The sequence below is a fragment of the Pelodiscus sinensis genome, chromosome 2 (genome assembly GCF_049634645.1).
Source record: "Pelodiscus sinensis isolate JC-2024 chromosome 2, ASM4963464v1, whole genome shotgun sequence".
NCBI classification, from domain to species: Eukaryota; Metazoa; Chordata; order Testudines; family Trionychidae; genus Pelodiscus; species Pelodiscus sinensis.
In genome coordinates this window covers 257,009,147-257,028,876 of record NC_134712.1, presented here as the reverse complement: position 1 = coordinate 257,028,876, position 19,730 = coordinate 257,009,147, and the positions used below count along the sequence as shown (strand labels likewise).

Sequence of the window (19,730 nt, the reverse complement as noted above, 5' to 3'; positions counted from 1 at the left end):
TTCAAATCTAGTTTGTGGGTGTTTTTCCTCCTTTTGCCATCCCACATTTGAAAACTTCAAAACTAACAATGTGAAGTGCACTGGGGGTTTCTTTAACTTCTCTTAATCTCTGCAGTGTCTGTTCCGGCTGTGGGAGACGTGTCTGTCCCAGCAGTGGAAGAGCTGATGACATTTGAACCTTCTGTTCAGCAACATAAGTCAGCTCTTGCTGAACCTCCAACAGGTAAGCAGTCACCAGCAAGTCTGCATAAATTGTACATAGGGACTTAACTATTTTGGCATATACTGTATGAAGTCCACTATGAGACTTGAATCTGCAAAGGAAAGTCCTATTAAAAACCTTGCAGTACAATAACTGGTGTCAATCCAGACATACAAGTTCCAGTAAGATTTTTGAACATAAAGAAGTTAATTCATCAGAAGTAAATATTGCTCCAATCTATCTTAAACTCAGCCTCCTGGGTGTAGCTCAGCTCTGCTGACAAGGTATGTAGAAAAGAAAATTGCTTGCAAGAGTTCTTCATGTATAAAATATGGAACTGGTATTTTATTGTCCATTTTAGGACTTTGCATTGCTTTCCAGCACTGTGAAATCTTTGGGGAAATTGAGGTTTTTTGAGAGATTTAGAGCAAGCCATCAAAAGGCAATTTTGCCCATCCCTGGTGCCAGTTATTTTGTTTACATATTATGTAATCCCAAATATGTATTATAATGCTCAAGATATGCCCAGTGATGTACAGATAAATAACAAGACACAGTGCCTGCCCCTAAGAGTTTTTAATCTAAATTGGGCCTGTTAGGTTTTTATGTCTGAGTAGATATGCTTTCTGGTAGTTTTGTCAGATTGTTTTAGCAAAAGAAGTCAGGGATTGAGAATAGGAGTATTAATGAGAAATGTTTGTTTTCTGGCAGTGGTCAGGGGATTGCATTGTGTATGGGGCGTGATCTAAAAGGGTGTCACGAGGAGGGAGAAAAATTGTTGTTCTTGGCCTCTGAGGATAGAAAAAGAAGCAATGGGCTTAAACTGCAGCAAGGGAGGTTTTAGGTTGGACATTAGGAAAAACTTGCTACCTGTCAGGGTGGTGAAACACTGGAATAAATTGCATAGGGGAGTTGTGGAATCTCCATCACTGGAGATATTTAAGTGTAGGTTAGGTAAATACCTGTTAGGGGTGGTCTAGACGGTGCTCGGCCCTGCGGTGAGAAGAGGGGACTGGACTCAATGATTTTTTGAGGTGCCTTCCAGTTCTAGTGTTCTATGATTCTATGATCATTTAGAGGTAGCCAATTGCTTTGTCAAGGTCTGCATTCGTTGGTCAAAGTCCAGAGAAGATAATTTAAAGAAAACAGCAGCAACAACAATGATAATTGCAAGTAAACAACATTTTGGGGTACATTCAAAAGTGTCCACGAGTTCGGATTTGGCTCACCGTCCGTCCATTGACTACTTCCTGATTGTAGTGCATGCTGTACAAATCCGATAAGATATGGCCGCTTCTGAGTCACTTAGGATTGAAGTTTGACAGACAGTACAGTTCATTCAATGTATTATGAGACTGACTAGGGAAAGGTAGATTTGAGAATATACCCTGGCAAGAGGTAGCAGTCACTTCTAAATGTTGTGCACTTAGTACTTCAATGTTCAACATTGCTGTTTGGTGGAAGCGAGTTTTTAAGAGGAAGTGATCTTTAACTAAAAGCAGCAGGCTAGGGAATGAGCTGAGAGGGGGTGGTCTGGAAGCAGGTGTGAATAAAAGAGCCAGATGATGTGAGCAGATGTATTTAAATGGACCATTTAAGAAGTGGATAGGATTCCAGAAGAAGTGAGAAGGAAGAAATGAAGGCCGAGACACAGGTTACTGGGTGTGTAGTAAAGGTAAAGAAGTTGAGATTTTCTGTGGGAAGCTAAAGTCACCAGGGGAATGAACAGTTCGAATGGTTGGAGTGGGGACATCATTTTGTATGGTCTGGAAGGTAGTGGGCTGAGGTTAGCTAGAGAGGAAGGCGTGACTGTAGCTGACACCAGTGGCGACCAAAGCCTGAACGAGTGGCTGATGGAAGAAGAAGTAAGTATGATCTAGGGCAAGAAGATGGTATTTCTCCATATTTTGTCTGGGGTGCTGATGAAACGGCTAGCATGAAATTGCCGGGATCGTTGAAGTGAGATCGGACAAGTAAAATATGATAGATGGAGCCATGAGAGTAAAGTGTTCATTTGGAGAAAAAGTGAAAGTAAAAAGGACTGAGGAAAGAACTCGGAGACTTTGGGTAGAGCTAACAGATGGTAACGTGGTGGAGTGGGATTTAGAGTGAGCCAGAGGACAAGAATTCAAGGCACTCAGAGCAGGCTGCTTTTTCAAGTGACCTGGAGGCAAAATGGGGTGAATAGTTGGAGAGAGAAGTGGGGATCTCAGTGGTTCGGAAGTAGAAAAATGCTAACGTTTAAAATTTGTTGTAAACAGTATCATCAGCACCAACTGTGGTAATGGAACAAAAAATGAAGGTCCCAGAAGCCTCTACTCCAGGTGCCGACAGTCCTCCTGTGCCAGAGAATCTGGAAGAGAATAAACAGTCTCCCAGCAAACCTGCAGAGCATCTTCTGAAACCAAAGGAACAACTCCCAGAGTCGTCAGGTGAGGAATCTATAAAGTGGGGTACTCTGTTGTGGAGTCGCGTTTTTGATTGAGCTTAATAACTCTTCTCTCTCCCAATTTCTTTCTCTCTCTTCCTCTGCCGTTGGCAGAGACCCTGCCATGGTGAATGCTTTGAGAAGTTCTGAGCATGTGAAAATGGGGGGTTATATTAGCAACTGTTTCTCAGACTCAACTGGTGGGGGTGGGGGGACCCTTGGCGTCTGCTATACTGTAGATCTGATTTCCATTAAAAAGTTAAGAGGGAATTTGTATTTTTCTTCTTTTTCCCTCCCCGTGCATGTTTGTTGAATCCATTGAAAGAGGCGATTGGTTTATTGGTAATTTTTATATTTTATATCTTTGTATAAAATAATATAATGTAAATAACGTTAAAAATCTAATGCATCGCTAATGTGATGAGGACTTATAAAATTCAGGCACAGTTTAGTTCTTTTAATCTTGTTAATTTTGCATGTATGTAGTAGAACTAAATAATAAGCACTCAAATGTAGTACTTCATGCAAATTGTGTAAGCTCTGACCAAACATTAATTTTTTCAATATTGAGAACTGAATATTTGTTTTAGCTGGCATGATACAAGAATTTTCTGTCACCTTTTTTTAGGTGAAGTTAACTGTTAACTTATTCTTGTATTTTTGGTAGTTTTGTAAGCTTCCTTATTAGTTTATACAGTTAAGACATATTGGGAAAAGCAATTGTACAGTGATAGTGCTACAAGTTCAGTTTAAGAATTGTGTGAATACCAGTTGAAAGCCAGTATAGCCTGAATTCACCCATCTTCAAGTAATAAAGACAGTCTTGTATATTTCACCTTTGACACTGCAACCATTTTGTAGGTATTTGAAAAGATTTTGAGGGAAGGGTATCTGCAGACAGGTTACAGAATCTTGTAAATTGCATCTGTTTTCTAAAGCATAATGTACCCTTTTCTATATGCCTGAGTGAATAATTCTGTATGCCTGAGAGTATAAACCTGTTCATCAGATGTGAAACATCCCATCTTACTGAGTGTTTGTGTTTCAGTTCCAAAAGAACCATTGCCAGTGATAGAAACTAAAGAAACGCTTCCAGAAAAAAATGTTCCGGCTGCTGACTTGGCCATTGTAGAGGAGCTGAAGGAAGAAGCTGAGCTTAGTCATGCCCACCATACAGAACCTCCACAAGAGAAATCTCCACTGAAACCAACAGGTAGAGATTTGACAGTAGCTGGAATTTAGAAGAAAATATATTTTATCTCTGAATAGCATTCTTCCTTCTCCTGCTGTCTGCATTTCTCTTACCCTTCAGCCACATTGGCAAGCATATGATTTTCACAGCCAGAACTGTGCTGTTCTGTGAATTTATCACAGTGATTCTGCTTGCACTTTGTTTCCAGTCTTTGCCCTGTCCCCTCTTTAAATGAGTTCCTCTCCTTGGTTTCAGGAATGCGAGTCCAAATTTGGAGGCCGCTATTGTTCTCATTGGGGGCTGGCTTATGTTTTGCACTGCTAAAGCGTTTTAAAACTCACCTTACCTCTCCTCTCATACCATTTCCAACTTGGAATTTATTTTGGTTTGAAGGCAAACCCAATGTTCTTTGACTCTAATAAAATGATGTTCATTGTAACCTCCTCTTCCAAATTAAGGTGTAAAGCTACTAAAGGGAAACAGTTTTATTCCTGCTCCACTAACTCACTTTTCCACTGAGCCTAGATTGCTTGTGTCTCAGACTGTAAGCTGATTTGTGCAACCAGGGCTGTATAAAATGTCTGACACTCTAAAGTTAATGGCTCATAACTACAAAGTAGCACTATCTACGTCAGAGTAAAGAACATTATTTTCCTTTTGATGAAGTTTTGCTTTCCACTGCTTTATGGGTGCTGTGGGAAACTTACTTACATTACATCCATGCTCTTTCTTACCTTTCCACTATACTTCTCTTTCCTACTAAGGAAAGTTTCTAAACTAGAGAGTTGTAACAATGTATCTACTGTCTTGCCTTGATAAGGTAACAGGAAAAATGGATCCTTAATTACATTTCTAAATATTGGTAATTTCTCACTACAAGAGCAGTTTTATGGGAAAAAAATCACCCACTGTACAAAAAAATGACTGTTTAATCTCTGTCCTTGATCTGTTTGACTCACAGGTAACAAAGAAATTAAATATAAATCCTGCTTTAAAGTTTAACTTGCTTAAACAGCACCACTAAACTGGGTTTGGGATTAGTACGGTATTAGAGTGTTTAAAAGTACTGCGTATATGACGGAGGCAGTCAATAAAATAAGTTGTTTAATATAGACTTTTAGCAAGTAGTTGCTCTGAAACTTGAGCAAACTTCCTGTATTCCAGGTATATCTACTGCACAAGTAAGGCAAGCTAACAAATCAAGTGACCGCAGGTTTGGCAGAGCAAAACCTGCAGCAGTGCCTGGTGCAGATGTCCCAGGGGAACTTCTAGTAGGTCTCCCACAACAGAAGAGTGCTGACCCAAAACCAGATCCCTTTTCTATGGCTGAGCTTGGATGGGCCTCTGGAACATTCGCTCGTACCAGGACACCACATAAAAAGGCATCCGGGCAGCTGCTCAGCATGCCGTCTGAGTTTGTGGAGAGCCAGAGAGATGTACCTCGAGAGAACTGGGATTCAGAAGGTTCTCCAGTGATTGTGAAGAAGAAGAAGAAGAAACCAAAACAAAAGAGAAACCAGCAGCCAAAAGCAATGGAGTTGTGGGATGAAAATGGAGAAGTTTCCAAAGCCCTCAAAGTTCCCCTCTTCGCTGTTGAACCTCAAAAGCCAGATGTCTCCTTTGTCCTGCCTGCTGAAGGCGTCAAAGAGCGCTCTACTTTCTCAAGAGAGAGCCAAAGGAAGGGAGCTTCTAATGTACCAAGGGATACTAAGGCAGGAACTGAAAGCCACCTCTTAGGTGATCAAAATATTCTCTCAAGTCCTGCACAAGGCCAGCAGAGCCTGAAAACTGAAGGACCATTTCAGCTTTTGTTGGATGCAAAAGCTGGACAGGTCACGAAACCAGAAGAAACAAAAGATGACCGTTTGTTGCCGTCTAAAAGCAAAAACAAACAGATGCCCTTGGAGATGCTAGAATGCAAGGCAGAACAGCCTAAAATGGAGAGCCCTGCATCAGCACGGACACAAACCAAGCCTATGGAAATAGGTGTTGATAAAAACAAAAAGATTGAGTGTAAACATTCAGACCTTAGAGTACCTCTTATAAAAGGCATTGATCTGAACAAATTGGAAACTCCTTTGGAGGCCAAACCTGTAGACGTTAGCCTTAGTGATGAAAAGAAGGAGATTAAGTGCACATCTCCTAAGCATGTAGCAGCAGCAGAGATGGTTCCAAATATAGTTCAAACTCCCAGTGAGGCATTTGCGGAAGAGAAAGCAAAGAAAAGAGACAGAGGTGAAAAAAGCAGGGAGACTGCACAGATAAATCATTTTCAGTCGGGCATCTTAGAGATTGACACAGGTACAACCAATCTTCTTGCTGTAGCAAAGAGAGTTGACAAAACTAAAAAACCAGACTCCTTTGATAAAAGCCAAGAGACTGGCTCTGTTACTTCACAGCCTCTATTGGAAACTGCAGCAGATATTACTGAAGTGCCCCTTATACCACTGCTGTCAGACAAACCTAAAGAGGGCGTTGCTGGGAAAAACAAAAAGGCTGACTTCAGGTTTTTAGAGCAGCCATTTCTTTTGGAAACTCAGACCGATATAGCCAAGCGTCCTTTTCCTGCAGAGACAGATGACATGGCTAACATGGCTTTCATTGATAAAAGTAAGCAGACAGGGTTCACTGCACTGGATCATCCAGGAGTGACTGATCCCACTGTGGCTCCAGTTATAGACAAACCTAAAAAGAGAGGAAGTAATGGGAAGGACAAAAAGATTAAGAATTTCTCTGAGCAGCCAGTTCTTCTGGAGGCTGAGAGAGACCCAAATACATTTCCTGCTGTAGCTGGGACAGTTGATAAAACTGAAGAAAGAATCTTTACTAATAAAGGCAGAGAGACTGGCTTAGCTGTTGCAGAGCTTTCAGTGGAGAATATGACCGGTACCAGTCCTGCAAAGGTGGCAGACAAGCCTAAGAAAAGGACTAGTGATGGAAAAAATAAAAAGGTTGAAAAAGGTCATTTCAAGCAGCCATTTTTTCTGGAGGTTAAGGAAGACGCAAGCAGTAGGGAGGAGAATGACAAAACTAAAACAAGTTTCACTGATAAAGGTAAAGAAACTGGTTTTATTACTGCAGAGCATCTGTTGGAGGGAGCAGCAGTTACAATGAAGGTGCAAAGTCCCACTACAATGCTGGTAACAGAAGAACCTAAAAAGGGTATTAATGGGGAAAGTGAAAAGGCCGAATGCAGTATTTCAGAACAGCCCCTTTTTTTGGAGACTATAACAAATGCGGCCAAACTTCCTGCTACTGCTGAAATGCTCAGCAAAACAAAAGCAGATAATCTGATGGATAAAAGCAAAGAGACTGGATTTACTCCTGATTCCAGTGGAGCAGAGATGATTGAAAAACCTAAAAAGAAGGGCAATGACCGGAAAGCCAAAAAAGCTGACAAAGGTTCTTTCGAGCAGCCTCCTCTTCTGGAGATTAAGACAGACACAAACAAGTGTCCTACTCTAGTGGAAAAAGCTGAAACAATGAAAGAAATGGGTTTTGCTGACCAAGGCAAGGAGCCTATCTTTACTACAACAGGGCATCAACCGGAGGATTTGACAGACACAACCAAGATGCAAGTTCCCGCTATGAAACCGGTAACAGAAAAACCTAAAGTCAAGGAGAGTAATGGAAGAAGCTGCTCAGAGAAACTTTTTTCCTCTGATTATAAAACTGACATAGCAAAGTCCGAAACGCTCATCAAAACTAAGGAAACCCATTCCTCTGAGGAAGGCAAGGAGACCAATTTTACTACGTTAGAGCGCTTCTTGGAGGATATCGCAGATACCGCTAAGGCATACGTTCCCATTGCAGAACTGATGGCAGACGAACCTAAGAAGGCTAGTGAAGGGAAAAGTAAAAAGGTTGAAGATAATGCTGAACATGTTGCTGTTTTACAGGCAAAGACAGACTTAGTTAAACTTCATGCAGTATCTGGAGAGGCAGATAAAGGAACTCACCCCACTGACAGAGGTAAGGAAACTCAGTGTACTACTTCAGAGCATCTCTTGGAAAATATAATAGAAACAGCTAACGTAGAAACTCCTGTTTCATCACTGGTGACAGGAAAGCCGAGAGAAGATAATAAGGAGGACAGCACAAAGGCTGATGATGGTTTGAAACAGCCATTTCTTTTGAAGACCAAAACAGCTGCAGCCACACTTCTTAGGGGTGGTGGTGAGGTCATTGACAAAACTAAAGAGGCAAGTTCCACTGATAAAAACAAGATGGCTGGTTTTACTGTTGTAGAACATCCAGCAATGACAGTTCCCAGTCCGGCACTGGTGGCCAGTAAGTCTAAAAAAAGGAGTAATGATGGCAAAACGAAAAAGGCTAAAAATGCCTCTGAACAGCCATTTCTTCTGCAGACTAACACGGACGAGAACAAAACGCAGCCTCCCATTGCAACTGAGCTGGAGTACCAGATGGGAGAAATGAGTCTTGTCGATGAAAACCAAAATATTAAACATTTCCCCACTGAGCATCAAATGCTTTGGGATAAGAAGGGAGATTCATTCACCCCCTATACTCAGCCTAGAGCAGTTGGTATTGACAAAATTGACACAGCTTGTTCTGTGGATAAAATTCAAGGGCTTGGGCATCTCTTTCCAGGGCGTCAAGTAAAGGACAAAGGAAGTAAGGTGTTACCGCTTTCTGCCGCAGATTTGGAGGGCACCAAAACAGAGTCTGGAACAGGTGACCAAAGGGAAGACGACAAACCCGCTCTTTATGAGCATTCAGCCAAACAGGAAAGTGAAAAGGCTGGAGTTCAGGCTTTCAAGTTAGTGAAGGAGAGTGAAAAAATCCAAGTGGTTAGCGCTGGGGATAAGAAGAACAGAAGGAAACTGCCTTCTTTGGATTCTTTAGTTAAGCAGGATGTCAAGGTAGGAAGGGATGAAGTGCACACTTCCATTTTAACAGAGATGGGTGACACAGGAATATGTTTCACTGGTAAAAAGCAAAGCCCTGAATGTGCTTCCTTGGAGCCTCTGCTGAAGGGGACAGTTGCCACAAAGGGAACAGTTCCCACAGATGCCAATGTGATGGCCAGACTGCAAAGTAGCAGCGATGCTGGATGCATCTCTCCGGAACTGACAGTGCAATGGGAGAATAAAGCAGAAGAAGTGGTTCTGCAGGTTCTAGCTGCCGCGGCGGCAGAACACAAGGCTAAAGAGACTGAGCTCGGTGAAAGAAAGACGGGTGAACAGAGCTTCCTCGAGTGTCCAGTTAGTTTAGAAAAAAAGGCAGATGCAGCTGAGGCTGCTAGTGAAACTCTGAGAGATGTCCAGACAGAGGAAATCAGCCCTGTTGATAAAATTAAAGGCAGTTCTGAACAATCAGAAGGTGATGCTTCTGGCAAGATGGAGGCTGGCCTGAAGGACTTCCAAGCTTTGAAGTCTGAAGAGGATAAATGTGCAGCTCTACCTCAGAAAAGCATTGATGGATTTGGACAAAAAGTGGTGAAAGAGACAAAGGAAGAGGAGAGAGTCAAAGCTACAGAACAGATAAAAGGCTACATGAGACCCACAAAGTCCAGAGGGCTTCCTACTCCGCCACCAAGGTCTGCTGTCCACGATCGAGAGAAACCAAGGCAACTGAAAGCCAATGTTCTGAGTCGGCAAAGGCAAGCAAAAGGTGTGTGCTTGTGATTTGAGCTAGCAGCAGTAACGCAGACAGCTTGCGTGTGAGACCTTGCTACTTGTCAGTGCGTTGGCATGAATACATAACTGTTAATCCTGTGTGTCACAACCAAATGTGGCATGACTGTTTGGCTGATCTTAGAAGGCTCTTAATTCCGCTTGCCTGTCTCACAGTGCTAATTCCCAAGTTTTAGGAGAATTGATACTTTGGTTTGAATTCCAGAGCTCTGTTTTCTTTGTGTTGCATTCAAGGTCAATTATACATCTCAATCTGTATGTATATGTTGTGCCTTTGCAAATTAAACTAAACTGTACTTTGAAAATGATGGTGAAATGAGCTTCTCAGCACCAGAAACTGAGTGATGTTTGTCAGAGATACAGGATTTCCTATATTCAGTCTTGTACCATGACAGAAAAGAAAAGCTTGATCAAGGAAACTAATTTAAGTTGATTAGAAATTAATGCCTTATACAACTGGAGAGCAGGGAATTGCAGATTTCTATAGCATGAACTGTTCCTTCATCTCCTTGGCAGGTTGTGGGGTCTGACTTTAAAATCACATTAGTCTAATTACATCTACTGCTTTTTTTCTCCTACACTTGAATTTGGACCATTTTACCTTCAACTACCTCAAACCACCAAAGGCATAAAAATCTCTGCTCCGTTCTAACTGATTAGTTTTAGGAAATGTTAATCTGACTCTGGCAGCTTGAGAAATAGCAAGTAATCAGGTTGATGTAATTTTAAGGTTTGATTCCTCTCAGCTCTCAAGGCTGGAAACATTTTGGAGGCACCAGTAAAACTTTTCCAAATGCCAGTCCTGGCCAGGGTTCAGAGAGAGTTTGATTTCTGTCAACCCAAGCTGTCTCTGTGAAACGGAGCCCATGTCTTGGCTGTGCTTTGCCTACTATGTGTATATGATTTGAAAACCAACCAGCCTACCTACCTACCCAGGACTTACCATGCTACAAACCTCCTTTAAAATATGCTCTTTAATCTTATCAATGAATTCTAATGTAATGATGTGGCCTGGCAAGGTTTTTGTGCTGTTGTTGAGGCATGAAACTACCCTCCCCCCTTTTTTTGCAGTGTTCGACATTGTCAGCATGCATGATACAGCTGCTAAATTTAATACACCGGGAGCCGAATTCAGCCTTAACATTCTGGTCAGGTTTTTGAGAGGGTTTGTAATTTTAATGAGTGTTGCATAACCCGAAGTAGTTCTATTTTGGAAGTGGTTGTTCTGCATGAACCTGTGTCCATAGAAGTATGCTGCATGGTGGTACAAAGTGGCGAGAACACAAAAGGCAGTGTCTTTAGAAATCAAAACCTTTGTAATCTGTTAGAAACCTTTTTGTTTCCTTTTGTAAACTGCTATCCTTAAAGGGACAGTTGTAAAGCTAGGAAATTCGTGGGAAGAAGGGGAAAAAAGCTCTTCCAGGTAAATTTTACTACAAACTACACAATACATCAAAGAATTCCCAGCCCTAGTGCGGAATCGCTACATGTAAGTAGATTGCTATGTGGGCTGCATTTGAAAATTAGTACTTTGAAAGGCCACGTAGAAGCTAATTCAACACAATTGCTGCCATCCTTGACTACACTTTGTAGATTTCACAGTTGCTTTTTAGAGAAGCTGTGAATGAGTTTATTTTGGAAATGTTGGTTTACACATTCCCCAACCTAAACTGCCTGTACATTCTTCAGGATTGGTAAGGAAGGCTTGAAGGGAAGGGCTCTGGCATGGCTCTTAGAACAACTATTGTTGACTGAGCAACATTTGGGCTGAGTGACAACCTGTTACACTCAAAAAAGCACAGAACAGTATGGGAACAAAAAGACAGACTCCCTTGACTGTCTCTTGTCCACATATTTGTGTCTGATTCTCTTTCCAGCTAGTAACGAACCATTTAGGGAATTCTCAGGGGCTATGAATATCCTAGCTTAATTTCTAAGTGTAAAGAAAAGTCTCTGTAAAATCTATTTTGGATAGCTGGTACTTTACCAAGTAAACTCTTGTCAGATAAATGCAGGTTAAAAACATTGATCAGTGTGACACAGGTTTTATGAGGTTTAAGAAGTGTATGAGGAGTAGCCATTTTAACTGGTTAGAGCAGCAGTTAGTGGGAGCCAGGAAACCTACAGTCTATTCCAAACTCTCTCAATTATGTGCTGTGGCCAGGGGCAAATTACTTTCCATACCCCAATTCGTTGTTCTATAGCAATAATTCTTAACTGTGTAAAGCAGTGTTTCTTAAACTTTTTAAGACTGAGGAACACTAAACAATTTTTTTTGAGGAATACTAAGGATTTTTGGTTGAGATGAGAAAAAGGTCAGGGGGGGAAAAGGGTCGTGGGGGAAAGTTATGGGGGGGGAGGGTTGAAGGAAAGTTATTGAGCCGAAAAAAGGGTTGCCTGCTCCTTTAAGGTTGGCCATTTTGAATTCTGTTGTTCTCCGCGGCAGATCAATGTGCCACGGAACACAGTTTAAGAAACACGGGTGTAAAGTGTTTTGAAATCCTTCGTTGAAAGGTTTTGCTCATCAAGCTTGCATAAATTTGTTCATCAGAATACCACACCTGGATATTTGAGGTAATGTTCTGCTAAAAATTAGCTTACATGTTGAACCTTTCTAGTCTGGCCCCTCTGGGACCTGACTGGTGCCAAACCAGAACTGCAGGAGGTCAGTACTGGCTAGCAGCATTACCGGCATTTCCACTGCTGACTGGACTCTTAGAAGACACTTTGGGTAAATTAGAGCTAAACAACAGCCCAGAACACCGAGAGCCGGGGCTGGCGGCTGTAAACAAACTTTCTGGGACTGCGGGAAACTTGGCCACACCCAAGATAAGTGGACACCTGACTGACTAAAATCATGCCAGACTAGAGAGGTTCAACCTGTAGTGAAATTTGTTTAGCACAACTAGAGGGCTCCTTGTGAGGTCTAGAACTACTGTGCGTGCGCTATGGTACAATAAAATGGCTACTCTAAATGTATATGGAGACTTTCATGTAATGTTAACGTAGATATATACACCAGTATTTTATAGAACATGACTTGAGTTCTTGGCCCCAAAAGAGCGTTTTATATCACTTCCCAGAAGTGACAGTTCAACATGACAGTTAGAACACTGTAGATATCTTTACTTCATAGGACAGTTCCCTACATTTTATATGTGGATTATCTACCAGAAAACTCTTAAAATGGTGTTGTGTAGATTGCAAAGTCAAGCATTCAGAAGTTAGAAAATGACAGATGTATGGCTGTTTACTATATATTCAGTCTTGTCACTTCTGCTCCCTGTTACAACCACTATTAGAAAGAAACAGGTATTCTGGAAACCTCCCCGTTGTAGGGTGACTGTCTCTCTTGTGACCTCACTGTGGATGTGCATGCATGCCTCGCCTCAGTTTCCCTCTTCTAGATATAAAGCTTTCTAGATATAAATAGTCCTTTGCAAGTTTAATTTATCACAGAAGTCCAACGGCTATAGTCCAGAATTTCCCAATGAAGTCAAACCGTATGTTCAGTCTTCCAGACCCAATAGTCCATCAACGCACCATGCTCAGGCTCTCTAGTACAGCTGCAGTGGAACTCATTCCATTTTAGCCTCTTAGCTTTGGCTCCAGTATATCTTACTGCACCTCATCTCTTGGGTGCATGTCTGGTGTCTCTCCCCATGCTTTGCTCCTGCCTCTCTACCTTTGCTGCTGTTTTTGTCTCAGATATGGTTTGTTGGCTCACTTGTCCACTATTCCCTTGACTTCAGCCCCCGCTAGCCCTCTGGCTTCAGCTCTCCAGCGCAGAGAGCTAGCAGGCATTTCCTGAGGCTCTTATCTTTCAGCCTCCTCTGGTCTGGAGAAGTTCAAAATGACACCCGTCTTCTCCCTAACTTCTGCTTTCACCAGCCTCACCTGGTACTGCTTGTCAGTCAAGGAGCTCTGTCACTTGGTTCCCCTCCCTAGAGCTCTCAACTTTGCTGTGTTCTTCTGAGCTCTCTTGAGATTCTGGATTATGGACTTTCCCTCTCTGGGTTCCTAACGTGCTTGCCTTGGGGCTTTCTCTTATCTGTAATTCATGGGGCAGCTCTGCTTTCCCCAATACACCAAACTAGGACATATCTGAGCTGGAACAGGACAACTGGGCCTGCTTTCATTTCCGGAGCCCATTCCTCTACCCAATCCATTCCTCTACCATGCTGGTAAGATTAACATCTGTCAGGCTAAGATTAACATCTGATGGTTGGGGCACTATCAATCTAACAGTCAGTGAAGGTGCAAACAGCTCTTTGTGTAGATTCCTATGTCAGGAAGGATACTATCAATTGACTTTGATTCTTATATGCCTTGTTTTAACTACCCAATCTTCAGATACTTACTGATTCCCTCGACCTTCCTGATTTTCTATACCCTTTGCTCCTTTTCTCCCACCCCCTCCTTTTTTTCCTTTCCCCTTCTCTCCCTCCCCCTATTTATTTTGGGTCTGCGCATCCTAAACTCAAAACTCTGATCATCTGAAGAAGTGGGCTGTGCCTACGAGAGCTCATGATACCATCTACTGTACATGTTTTGTTAGTCTATAAAGTGCTACCAGACCATTTGTTGTTTTTAGCGGTCAGGCTAGTTTTTTATAGCATCCTTTATGCTTCATTTTCGCTGGTGTTACAGGTTGGTTTAGATGTGTCAAGAATGCAGTCGAGTAGGAACCTCAGTATTCACATAGACATCCCTGCCGGTAGAAATGTAGCTGACCTTGTGCTAAGAAATGGAGAGAGGGGAAATGATAGTAGGACTTCATCCTCCCATTGTTGAACCATTCCACTCACACCTCCAAATAGCATGCTCCTCTCTGCCTCCCAGCTCAGCTGGTATCTGTCAACACGAGGCTTCCTGGGAAATAGTTTTTTTCTATCCTGCATGTTAAGGAAAAGCAATACTATGAATAGTCTTACTTACCTAGCCCCCATGTTTTGGTTTGCATCCACCTGTCGACTTCATCGCATATGTATATTGTGTAAGCTCTGTAGAACAAGAATCATCTTTGTGTGTTCAGTGCTTATTATAACAGTCCTTGAACTTTGACTGTCTTCTAAGCCGAATGAAAGTGAGCACTATATCAATTACCACTGCTGGAAGCACTGGTTGTTAAAACTCTGAAAATTATCCTGTTGGGCAGGGATTTGAAGATTCACTTTGAGCAGGGATCTCCTACTTACCTTCTCCCTGTTCTCAGAAACTTTTCACACTTCTCTCCTTCATTGCCCTCTCCTGGCATTCTTCCAGCACCTATTCCTTTAGCTGACTGCCAACTGTCTCTAGAGCAGTCACCAATACCAGTCTTTGTATAATCCTTTTCAGTGTGTAACGCATAGTAGCTCACATTTTTTATCTGACAGCTCTATATCCCTCATATGTAAATAAAATATTTTCAACATCTAGAAAAGCCATCTCTAAATAATTGCAATATTTTTTCCTTCTGTTCTACAGACACAATGATGTCCTTTCTCTGAAGTTGTTTTTTCCTGGTGGTTCTGAATTATAGTGGTGTCATTCATGCTTCTCATCTGTTAGCATTTCCACTGTAACCTTCATTCACACAGTTTCAGTGGTTTATAACTCTGCAGTGACTTAGTCTCAGCTATAACTGGGTATGTAGACAGTTAGACATGGCTGTCTGATGTAAAATATTGCCAATTCATGATCCCGAGTGCACAAATTCTGAGTACAAATGCTTTTTAATCAAATATGTTTGGTTTTATTAGTAACACAATATCTGCCACAGTGTAAGATCAGTATCTGATCTCAGAGTGGACAATATCAGATGTTTGAGGAAGACATTAAAGACCCTGCAATGAACAGTTATTTTCGTCATAGTCTTAAACGGTTAATTTATATCCTGATGTTTTATATGATGCTTTATCCTTTGTAATAGAACTACAGACAATCTTGTTCAGATAATTATATACTTTCATCACAGGTGCCTCTGAAGAAGTGGGTTGTGCCCACAAAAGCTCATGATACTATTTATATATTTTTGTTAGTCTCTAAGGGTATGTCTACACAGCAGGGCTTATGAAAGCGTAGCTTATTTCAAAATTGGGAGTGTCTACACAGCACTTACTTTGAAATCGAGCACTCTTCCTCCGACGTCCCTTGCTTCTCGTACAATAATGGTTACAGGAAGTGAGTAAGAAGTCCTCCAATTTGACGGTACTTTGACATTATTTCAAAATCACTGCCTGATGTGTAGATGTGAAAATAATGCTAGTTACTTTGAAATAATGTTGCTGTGTAGACACACTCCAAGGTGCTACGGGGCCTTTGTTGTTTAGTTACAAACTAACGTGGCTGCCCCTCTGAGACTTGTCACAAGGTTTGCCCAACACTAGCCATGCCACTTCCGGGTTGCTGATTCCAGGTCCGGGGATACTTGTCCACATCTCACTGCAGGCACTGCTGTCTCTTCCTGGCTCTCCACAAGGGAAGCGCCATGTTCATGGCTTCACTCTCTGCCGAGTCGCTGTGTACTCCCCTACTGGAGTATCGGTATCTTCTTAGGAATGGCTCAGGCAGTCTTCCCAGTCGCTGCCCAGCCAGTGCCTCTCCCCCATGGTGAGGGAACCTGGGCCTGACATGGATTCCGTTTTAGGGACCCTGTCATCAGCTGCCAAGGTTATTTCACTGCCTTTTCCCTGAGCCCTGCTCCCCACCCTCCTTTCTGGGCTTGCTAGCTCCAGAATTCCCTCTTTCCAGGGAGTAACTGTGGACTGCTTCCCTGCAGCCCCCACTCTGCTGCCAACTTCTTGTCTGTACCCATGCAACCCTACTTAACTCATTCCTCCTCAGCGGGGCTCTCTCACTATTCAACCAAGGGATTACTTAAGCCACCTGATTCACCTCCGCTCTGGCATGCCTGGTTAACAGGCCCCCTTCTTACTCTACACAAACCCTTTCAGGGAAAATATGGGGTCAACACCCTCATCACCATAATCCTTTGTTAAATACAATTCTTTGTGTCAATATATCATGTCAGTGGGTCGCATGGGATAATTATTGTATTATGTAGGGGGAAAATGACCCTTTGATATACAAAAAGCAATTAACCAAAGTTGTTTAGTTTGAATAGAGGAAGGATCTGACCATTGTCTTCCCGCAATACAGAATGTGTTAAACGGATGCATGGAGAGCCTTTGTCCTCTTCTTTCTTTCCTATATCTGTGATTGTTTTTTCTACTGTATTCTGTTGAAGCAGGAAACGAAACCATTGGTAATTATTATAGTATTTTCATTTAAAGAAATCAAAAGTGTGGCTTTGCTTGTTCATAGCTACAAAAAGAGTTACATAAGAACGGCCATAGTAAGATGGGCCTTTGGTCTGACCAACCCAGTATCCTGTCTGCCGACAGTGGACAATATCAGGTACCCCAGTGAGAGGGATCACAACAGGTAATCCTCACGTGATCCTTCCCCTGTCTCCCACTTCCAGAGAAACAGAGGCTAGGGACCCCATTCCTACCCTTCCTGGCTAATAGCCATTGATGGACCTAACCTCCATGAATCTATCTAGCTCTTTTTTTAACCTTGTTAAAGTCCTAGTTTTCACAACATCCTCTGGCAAGGAGTTCCATGGGTTGACTGTGCGCTGAGTAAAGAAAAACTTGCTTTTGTTTGTTGATTGTAGGCCTTTACATCATGGTGTAGCCAAAACTTTTTAGGTATGCAATTACTCTTCCTTTTTTGTTTGCAAACTAGATATATCCAATACATAGTTTTGATATCTAGGCAGAATGGAGTGTCAAGGAAGTCGCAGTTGGTCAAATATAGCCAAATCCCTTGCCAAGAGAACAATTTCTGTAAAACTTTCAGTTCCTTCTGGGTAAACCTTAGACCCATGTTGGTTCTTTCCGTAGCTGACAAATCCTAGTCATAACCATCCTTTTTGAGTGTAGCCACAAGTTGAAGGGTCCCCAGGTATTAACCTTACAGCTTCTGGATCGTTCCCATCCTATTCATCTCCGTGATCTCTGTAAACTAAAGATTCATGGCTTAGTGAATGCCAATGGGGACAGTGGGGAATTATACAAATGTGGAATTCTTTAAAAGGCCACTATTGGATTAGAAATAGGGAAATAGAGAAATGTAGTTGTTAGTTATCCTTATTACTAATTATACCTTAGGTAATGAGAATTTAATTTAAGATGACATCCGTTTCTTGCTGATTATGCTGCTGGTTTACTACTTGTACTACAGTCAGCCTAGACAATGAAAACAAACTGGTCAGTTTCCATTCAATTTTACTGTGAAGTTCTCATCACTGTCCCAGGGCTGCAATGTTTGACTTACAAACACTGAACAGAAATATTTTAATAGCTGTTTTGTATTAGAAATTAAAATTTTTAAATGAAATCTAAATTGTCTGATTTGCCCTGAAAAGCATCCCGTTCTTAGATGGATGGTATTGCGTTAGCATCCCAGCCGGTGCATACTCCCATGTGCCTTTAAAGTCTAAGGCTTTGGTTTAAAGTGCCACTGTTCAGGGTATTGAAAGTTCATGTTCAGCGCTTCTTTAGCTTGACTAACTAGAAAGTGTAGGAAGCAATGAGGCATGTGGGTTCAGTGTACAGCATTAGGCTTCAGGCCTGGTGTGTCAGAGCTTCAGTGGGTTTGTTTTATTTGCCGTGAATGTGAGGCTGATCAGCAGGAAAGGTGTACATCTGTGTCAACCTATCCTCTAATGAATAGTCACATTTCAATTTTATGCTCTAGGCTTTTAATGCCAACGTATATTCTCAATCAGTCTGATCAGTGAGATTATTGACTGTTAGTCGTAGTGAGACTTAAATGGGGATCCAATGTCTCTTGGAGAAGCTGGCAAGGAGCAGCTTATCATCCTGGAAAGTGGCGTTGCCTTGGAAACTAGTGCAAAGGACTGCACAGAAACAATTGCGTTAGATAAAAAAGAGGCATTAAATGGGATAAGTAATAGCTTCAGGACTGAAGCAGAAATAGAAACACTGGGCTTATTCGTCTGCGGAGCATGGAAGCTTGCAGATTGGGTTTTAAGTGATGATGTGCTAACATAGAGATCTGGTCTGCATCAGTACTGGCGTTGTCAGAGCCTAAATAATCATGTGAATCTGTGAAGCCTCCTAAAATGAGCAGCAGTTCCTTGCAGCCTTTTCAATTGAAAGGTGTGTCTTCCCTTAGATGGTGGTGTGTACGTTCAGTGAGGCAACATAAATATCAAAATATTTTAAGCGGCTAGAGATATGGACAGCTAAAGGTGGGTTTTTAAGATTGGACTAAAATATATGTAAAGGCTTTTTCATTTTTTTTAGTGGGACCATTTGAGTCTTTTCTGTGCAATGTACCTTTAAGAGAATTCAGGATTTAATCCTAGTAGGAGGAAAAGTATAGACTAAGTACAAGCAGGTCACAAACTTCCTCCTGAATAAATATGCTACCATCTCACCACTGAAAGGTTGAGAGAGACTTTAGGCAGTAGAGGCAGGCATCTATACATCTGGAAGCAGATCTCAGACTTGACTGGCTGTGGCTTATTATAGTTTCAATGCCAGTATCTGATACTTTCCTAAAAGAAGAACCATTGGGGAAGGGTGAGGACTGTGAAACCCATAATTCCTTAGGGCAACTGAAGAACCATTAGAGGGGCAGGGGACATGGATTTTTACCTGCCAAAGAAGCAGGTTTTGGCTGTCAAAAGCCAGCATCTTGCTTTTTAGGATGCAACTTTCCTCACGTTTCCTTTTTGCACAGAAACACGCAGTCACAGATTTTCTGTGGAGAGCTCTCTATCTTTTCCTGCTGTCCTTTGAGGATTGATATGTCTTTTTCACAAAGTGCAGCACCTCTTTCTTTTTTTCTTAAAGTATCTCGGAGATAAAAGCCACGTAAGAAGCCTGTAGCAGAGCTGGGAACAACACAGTCATTCCAGGATTCCTACCCCTGTGCTTTAACCACTAGGTTTCTGGTCTAGTTGAGAAATGAGATGACCCAGAGGCGTCCATGAGGAGACGAGTGTTAAGAAGTTTGGAGAAGAATGGGGGGTTCCTCCAAGCGCTGGGGACAGTATAAACAAAAAGGTGAAAGCAAGTGTGGGAGCAAGAGTAAGGCTGAAATAAGGGCAGATGTAGTTATCGGGAAGTTGCTGAGAGCTAAGAATGAGGAGCAGAATGGGTCACCTTGACAGTGTCCCAGGACAGCGAGCTGTAGGTTGGCTGAAGTACAGTAGTGGCTTTTTGTAAAAAC

At 42.0% G+C, this 19,730-nt stretch overlaps 1 protein-coding gene across 12 annotated transcripts in view; it reads left to right on the top strand.

Moving 5' to 3' along the window:
* MAP4 (microtubule associated protein 4) overlaps nucleotides 1-19,730 on the top strand; it is a 249,533-nt gene that overhangs the window by 169,193 nt on the left and 60,610 nt on the right. For all 12 annotated transcript variants that reach the window (XM_075923033.1, XM_075923035.1, XM_075923037.1 and 9 more), the window contains 4 exons: nucleotides 116-223; nucleotides 2,464-2,634; nucleotides 3,679-3,843; nucleotides 4,987-9,456. In XM_075923033.1, the coding sequence (XP_075779148.1) occupies nucleotides 116-223; nucleotides 2,464-2,634; nucleotides 3,679-3,843; nucleotides 4,987-9,456 (4,914 nt within the window). The remainder of the gene's footprint in view (nucleotides 1-115; nucleotides 224-2,463; nucleotides 2,635-3,678; nucleotides 3,844-4,986; nucleotides 9,457-19,730) is intronic.